The sequence below is a fragment of the Cyprinodon variegatus genome, unplaced genomic scaffold, assembly GCF_000732505.1.
Source record: "Cyprinodon variegatus isolate N-32 unplaced genomic scaffold, C_variegatus-1.0 Scaffold20, whole genome shotgun sequence".
In the NCBI taxonomy this organism is placed as follows: domain Eukaryota; kingdom Metazoa; phylum Chordata; class Actinopteri; order Cyprinodontiformes; family Cyprinodontidae; genus Cyprinodon; species Cyprinodon variegatus.
The window spans coordinates 821507-829189 of record NW_015150473.1 but is presented as its reverse complement, the minus strand read 5'-3'; the positions used below and the strand labels follow the sequence as shown (position 1 = coordinate 829189).

The window sequence follows — 7683 nt, the reverse complement described above, 5'->3', positions numbered from 1 at the left end:
GCAGGCTGTCGAGTTTTTCCGTCGGTGGCTCTGTTGGTTGGTTCCTATTTAAATTCTTTACCTTAGAGTCAATCATTTACTACTCTTAACTCAAACTGGGTAAAACCATATAAAAAAGGACTATAAAACAGGAGTAAAAAAATAACAGAGTTTATTCCAGGTCAGGTCGTTACAGGACAGAGAAATTGCTCGGAGTTGGTAAAGCTGTGGGCTCAAAAAACGTCAGCGAGCATCTGGCAAAGATTGAGCCCCTTCTTATACCTCATGAGTCTATGTGTTGCATCAGGTGGATGCTTAGCTGTCCGTATCAGAATCGCTAAATTTAATACCATTAAAAGTAAAGTATTGCTGAACAACACTGGAACAATTGCATCATTAACTATGTTCAATCATATTTAATAAATTAGAAGATTATTAATAATCTAATTTATTCTTTTAACTCACTTCAATAAAACTTCAAGTCAAACACATCATACAGATTCATTTCACTCAGACTGGTGTTTTTTTTAAGACTTTATTGCTGTTGATTAAAATTATTTCCCACTTGCAGTTAATTAAATCAAAATAATTATGATTAAAATCTTACTTTGAACCCAAAAAATAAATGCATAAATAGAAGGTTAAATTGACCTATCACACAAATCCCCGCAACACTCATCTTCTGTCTCACAGAGGATGACTGTAACATACAGTCAGAGCCCTGAGTGCAGTTCTGAAAGGACTCACCTGGACGGTGGGCTGCAGAGTCCAGAGGGATTCGCTCTGACTGTGCCTGCTGTGTTGGCCTTACTTGATGGGATTCCTTAAATCAGTGAAGGAATGAAAACATAACAAAAACACATTATTAATACAGGACAATATCATCTATTTGTGACTGACATTAGGGATGAAACTATTATTCATGATTAATCTGTTATTGAAATAATCATCAACTACTTTAGTAATAGACTAATCGTTAACTGGAATATAGAGACTCTAAAATGAGCTGACAGAGCAATCCACTGGGAGCTCCAATTATACCAAAATTGTAAAAAAAAGAGATATACAAACATTTTGCATTTAAGTGCATTCAAGCGGAAAAAGTTTGAGTTTCACCTGGTTTAATTTCGTTTAAAAAAACTTCTTTAAGAAACCTTTGGCTATCTGATTATTTAAGGTAGAGCGGAGGAGTTTCTTTTTCCGAGTTGATCATCAAAATAAGCGTTCCTCCTTATTGCCAATCATTCTGGTGATATGTTTACATAAGGCCTTCCTACGTGCTCGTCCCCATTTTCACTTACCGTTAGTGAGTCTGACATAGTGGAAAAATTGCAAATTTTCTTTAGGAAAGTGAGCTTGTATGAGCGATGCAAACAGCAACTTTAAAACAGAGCGTGCACGAGGAGAAATGGGCTTCTGCACGCACTCGCACGTGTTTAATAGGCGTACAGGGTTGTGCATTTGCATTTTTTTTCCTGGAGAGTGCAGGTCTTTTCAAGAAATCCTCCTATATACCTTTAATCAAAAAAATATTTGCAAGATGAATCGATTTGGAAAACAACCGTTAGTTGCAGCCCTAACTGAAATTAACTTTCAGATACATCTGAAAAGAGCTTTTTTTTTCTGAATAGTAAAGCATCTGCAGAGCAATAGCAGCTGCTACAGCCAGTGTTTGATCCATAAATCAGCTCCATTTTCCTTTTTAAACTTCCAGACATCTCTTTATTGATAATAAACTCCAGTTTATGATAGTTTTCTATCTACAATATATCATCTTTGCATTTATCAGATCTGCTTTTTAAACAATCTAACTGGCATGTATGTAGTGTCTAATGGTTGCCATGGAGACTTGGTGAAAACGAGATGCAGCTTGACTGTAAGGATCTCGATCACAAAAAAAAAAATGTATGGTTTTATTGTTTATTGTGCACAACCACCACTTGCAAAAGAAGGGAGGCTGTTTTAAAGCCAGTTTCTGAGTACCTCAATATTTACATGGCAACAGTGAAAACAGTAACCGCCTTTTGGAAAATTTAGGGAACTACAACTACAGAAACAAGGTCAAGAACCCTTCAATATCCTCATCGTAGAGGGGGGAAATAAAAAAAAAAGGGAGGAACGTGGTTTTCCTTCGGCTACAAAGAAGTTACATAAAAAAGAAAAACGGACATCAGCAATACTGTAGAAAAAAAAATAAGACCATAAGTCCTGACAAAAGCTCTTAGTCAAGTTATTCCAATTTAAAATCTACCACATAAAGCAGTCCACCATCTGTTGCCTTACCAGTGCTCTGTCCCAGGCCTGATCTCTGGGGTAAACGGGAAGAGGCTGAGGGGATTGCTGATGCAGCAGGAGAGTTTGCTTTCTTTACAAGACCAGGAGGCTTAACCTGCGGCAGAACAGAAAGATTCCTGTAATAGATGAAACATTCGGCACCATAATTAACAAAACAAGAATGAAAAGCTCTTATTTTGAAGTATCTACATATAAACTGAAGGGGAAAATAAACAATAAGGTGCCGCAGCTGGAAACAAAGTGCAAAACCGTTAAACATCAATAAGTTTTAAAGTGTTTAAAATTCAATAAAAAAAAACAGGAACGCAAATAATCAGTGGGACAAATTCGAAATGATGAATAAAAGCCATTTCCATCCATTAATTCATCAACCCAGCTGCGTGTGCTCTGATGTTCTTCTTCTATGTTCGTAAAAAAAAAATAAAGCTGTTCCTTCATTACATATCTGTGGAATTCAAGACTAGACCAGAATTTGGCAGGTGGTTAAAAAAGGAGCTTGTCTGGAGATTGTCTGAATGTACCATCTAGAAAGCTGCCGGATCGTCTGTAAAACTCCTACCTGTGAGAATGAAGCATAGTTTCACTGGGTTGAAGTCAAATAAGAGACCGGAAAAAAGCAGGATCTTTTAACAGGATCGTCGGGATTATCTGAGGGCAATTTTAGTAAGATTAAATAAGATTAGACTGAATCAAAAGGCACTCCATGTCTTGCTGTATTGGCCTTTTGTCCGACCATCACCAGGACAATGATTGCAGTCAGGTATGTCCAGACTGTCATCCCTCACTCAGATGTTTTTATAAGTCATTCCAAGCATGCCGTGTTCCTTTTGTTCTATCTTCTCAGGTACAGTTGATCTTCATTGATAAGCTTTCTTATGGTTGATTCGTATAATAACATATGAACTTCCTGGATTCTCGTTCCCTCAGTGAAAACTTATTTGTTTAGTCAGAAGAAGCGTAGCAGTCTTTCTAAACTGGGCTTTCTTTTCAGGTTTAGTGTTTATTATCAGATTATGCGAGTAACATACTCGGATTATCTGATTTTTTAAAAAGCACAAACTGTGTCCTCTGATTGTTTTACTGATTTTTTTTTCTTTTTTTGATGTGCATGTGTGTACCTGTGTGCGACTTGGAGGCTTCTTGGCATCTCCTGACTTGTTTTTATTGGGCATGCGGGCGGCTTGCTCCTGGCAGAATTTGATGTGTCTGTCAGCCGCATTCTGATTGAACCTCCGCTGACAGCACGGGCACTGGATGTAATCTAGAGAGCAGGTTAGGGAAACATAGTAGTTGCCTTTAATAAGGAAAGTCCTTAAGATGCAAGAACCATAGCTCATTTGCGCAACTTTTCTGATTTTTATTGACAAATCACAAAAAAAGAAGAGACGAAACAATCCACCTTGTTACCTGGATCGTAAGATGGAGGAGGAGGTGGAGGTAGCGCCCCCCCTTCCTTCACTACCTGAGTGGCGGCCTTGGCAGCTCGAATGGTGGCAATAAAGTCCTCATGCTTCTTGCGCCAATTGGAGGGCTTCTTAGGAGGCTCTGCCTGACAGGGCAACGATATGGTAGCACAGTTGGTTTTCGATTAGCATGTTTGCGTAGCGTTTAACGGTATAACAAAAAGAAAAGATGTCTTCGCAGCCTCGATTTCAAAAAAAAAAAATCTTTGAAATATTTCATCTAAGGCAGACATGTCCACATAATGCCTTTGATATACTGAATATAAACAGCGAATGCAGCAGTGTCGCTTCTTACTGTCAGAGATTAAGAAAAGACAAATTTATAGCTGCAGTTCAAGCCTTATCTAAAGCTAATCATTTAAGACAGAAATAGTTCACCGCTCTATGCCTGGACTGCATCTGTTGCAACATGATAGCTTTGCAGACTTCTTATTTCCTCCTTCAGTTGTGCTGCTTTAAGTTTATTGTGTACATCTGTCTGACAAATGGAGCTGATTCCGAGAAGAAGAAAAAAATATTTCTCCTTTTTTTTTTTTATACTCATTGCATGTCCTTTCTCAAGACATTTCTCCACCTAATCTAAAGATGTTTCTTGACTGCAAGACAGCAAAGCAAATACATACAGAAATCAACTGATTGGCCTCATTACAGACTGCAGGACATGACGGAGAACACTTTCATTTCGTACGGAGGTTTGAAGCCATGTTTTCTAAAAGCAAAGCCTTTCTTTGACAAGTTTTATCGACTTAATTGCAAGCAGCAAAGATTAGCATTAAAGATCATGACGCAAGACATCTTCACATGCTGGCAGTTGAAAAGTTGGACCAAAACAGAAAAAAAGCTGCTGATTTTCTCCTCATACTGACACCACAAACAAGAGTTAACATGCTTTTGACGACTTAACACCATCGGCTCAAAGCATAGATGTCAGTATCTACAAAGTCAGAAACTTTTGCTCAAAAGCCTGGAAGACAAAATCAGAAAAATTATGCATCTATTAAAAAAAAAGAGAAAGATGTATGAAAAGAAGGAGTCAACAGAAATGAAATGCAAATAAACTTACTTTCTGTGAGGCAGCTGAGCTTTGAGACTGAAATAAAATTGATAATGTTTTACATTGGAAAAAAAATCCTATCATCACAAGGTAAAAGCTACATCCTGCATGGAAACACAAAAGGATTTATGTTAAAGTTGTTAATCAGGGTAAAAAATCCCGATACTGGGAATATTTTAACGACTTATACCAGCATTATATGGATAGCAAGTTTTAAGTACGAGCAGGTGGATCTTCAACACCCTTTTGATTCCTTTACTTGGTCAATTCTTATAGAAAAATATAGCATATATGTGCCATTTATATATATATAAAGCTAGTTTTCATTGCATTTTAATTGTATTTCCAACAATAAATGAAAAAAGCTGCACAGTCTTGAATAATTTGGAAATGTTGTATCTCTTTTCCTTCCTCTCGAGGCTTACCTTTGGTTTGATCGGTTTTAGCGTAGAGATGTCTGTTCCCTCGGCTCTCTGTCGGCTGGAATCAAAAACCTTTCTCCTTTTAGTTGCTGCCTTTTGGCAAATTTTTGCATGCTTTTCCTGTTGGAAGAAAAGAATAATAGATCCATGTGCTGATAAAAGTACATGGAGATAATGGAAATATCTGGAATATTTCAGACTAAATCCTTAAGTTAATCTACTCCCATAATAATGACATTAGCCTTTCAAGCTAAAAATAATATGCAAACATCTTCTAGTCATGCTAATAGACGTTGCTAAGTGGTTTACAAATGGTACTCTGCAATCGATGCGATAAGGAGATGAGAATCATTGAAATCTGTATGCTTGAATGCTGAGGAATAATCTCCCTGTACGTTTGAAAAAAATTGAGTTGAACATTTATTTGGATCATGTAAAATAGCTCTATGAAAATCTCAACAGATCTGCTATTTATGTTACTGATAGACACAAAAATATATGTTTTTCCCTTTTTTGATAGATAAAACAATTTTAATGAAAGGCATCAAAACTTTTAAGGTACAAACGTGATTATGATATAGTCCAGTGGTGTCAAAAGTGCAAATATTTTTTACTTAAGTAGAAGTATAGATACTGCAGTTTAAAAACACTCTGGTAAAAGTTAAAGTATCAACTTGACCTCTTTACTCAAGTAAAAGTGAAAAAGAATGTGCTCCAAAAACTACTTAAAGTATAAAAGTATTAAGTAACCTTTAAAAAAAACAGCCAGATGCCACTATGTGAATTAAAAGCTCTATTTTTGGGCTATTTCAAAAAAAATTCTTTGAGATAGGGCCAAGGATGAGGGAGGTCTTGTTGGTCTCCGTCTCCCGATACGCTCTCGCCTGCGTCCGATCTTTCAGACATTTCGACATCTTTTTCTGAATCCAACATTGTAGCATGGCATAAATAATTCATGTTTGCAGTTTGAAGAACACCTGCTTGCTTCTGATGATTTCCTTTAGCTAACCAATGAGTGTTTGCGTTATATGACTCATCCAATTACACTAGTTTTCACGAGATGTGGATGGCGCACATGACGTGGATTAGATATTTAATAAGCTGGTGAGGAAGGCCACTTCTGTCCTGGGCTGCCCTCTGGACTCGGTGGAGGAAGTGGCTGAAAGGAGGATGCTGTCCAAACTCACATCCATCATGGACAACACCTCTCACCCCCTGCACCAGACTGTAGAGGAGCTGAGCAGCTCCTTTAGTCAAAGACTTAGACACCCTGTCTGTAAAAAAGAGCGCTACCGCAGGTCAGTCATTCCTGCTGCCACCAGACTCTATAATAATGCACTATAACCACAATAACTTCAATAAAATCCACTGTGCAGCTATATTATAGTTTTTTTATTTATCGACTGTGAAATATTCTGTGCAATATGCTGAATGTGCAATATATGTGAATAGAATAGTCATACCACTACCTCACCGTTGCTCCTTACCTACTACACTTTAACGTAAAAGTAAATCCACCTGTATATAAGCCATCTGGATAGTACATATTTTTAGTTCTTTATTTCTTATTTTTATTTTGTTTTTCATTGTGTGCGATACATGTACACTTGCACCTTAATCCTTATTTATCTTGATATACTGTATATACCTGGATATACTGTATATATATATATATATTGTTTATTGTTTATTCTTAATGCACCTTTTTTCTCCTAGTTGCACCTTCTTTGACTTCTATGCCAATATGTGACAAGTGAATTTCTCCGCTGTGAGATCAATAAAGCTCATCTAATCAAATCTAATCTAATTTGTAAACATTAAACCGAAGCCCAGAGTAACAAGTAACAGTATTTTTAAATTTAAGGAATAGAAAGTACAGATACTTGTGTGAAAATGTAATGATTAGAAGTAGGAAGAAAAATAAGTAATGGAGTAAAGTATAGATACCTAAAAAGTGTACTTAAGTACAATAACAAAGTATTTGTTACTTGACACCTCTGATATGGTTAGGAAAGCAGCTTAATGGGTTTTTTTTTATCATCTAACAGGCTTCTTCCCTTTTAACTTTAGACTTTTTAGACCTTAGATAGATTTTATTTGTCATTTTGTTTACACATGTGCAAAACAAAAAGATATTTGATTTGGAAACTGCTTGCTGGACAATTTCATCTTTTAAAAGTGCAGCCTTGAAAAATATTAAAAATGACTGTAAATTTACAGTTGTAAGATTTATATATTTATAAATATATGTAACCAGAATAGTGTCTAAAGAAATAACAAAGTTCATCCAAATATTGTGTAGTTGTTTTTATCCGAGCAGCTGATTTTCTGTCAGCTGATAAAACCAGAGGAAAATGTGATTGCCTAGCAACATCCAACACTTTCAGTGCAATAAGGGCCTTAAAATTATAAACTGGTTAGTTAAAATGAAACCAGATCATCAGCAGAATTTTCTTTATGGATGCAATGT

General features: G+C 36.4%; 1 protein-coding gene across 1 annotated transcript; it reads right to left on the bottom strand.

The window, feature by feature from the left end:
• Nucleotides 1-722: 722 nt before the first annotated feature.
• On the bottom strand, nt 723-6119 carry zc2hc1a (zinc finger, C2HC-type containing 1A). Its single transcript, XM_015389392.1, has 7 exons — nt 6098-6119; nt 5217-5365; nt 4801-4827; nt 3682-3823; nt 3393-3535; nt 2263-2368; nt 723-802 (listed from the first exon to the last, which is right to left on the bottom strand). Exons 1-7 carry the CDS (start codon nt 6117-6119, stop codon nt 723-725), a joined length of 669 nt encoding a protein of 222 aa, XP_015244878.1.
• Nucleotides 6120-7683: the final 1564 nt, after the last annotated feature.

What these genes read in the sequence shown, in the direction of transcription:
- zc2hc1a (XM_015389392.1), bottom strand. Translation starts at nt 6,119, where the DNA reads ATGTCTGAAAGATCGGACGCAG. An exon ending in GCTCAGCTGCCTCACAGAAA is followed by an intron (nt 3,824 to 4,800) that starts GTAAGTTTATTT and finishes TTGCCCTGTCAG; the next exon opens with GCAGAGCCTCCTAAGAAGCC. An exon ending in AGGCCTGGGACAGAGCACTG is followed by an intron (nt 803 to 2,262) that starts GTAAGGCAACAG and finishes CACTGATTTAAG; the next exon opens with GAATCCCATCAAGTAAGGCC.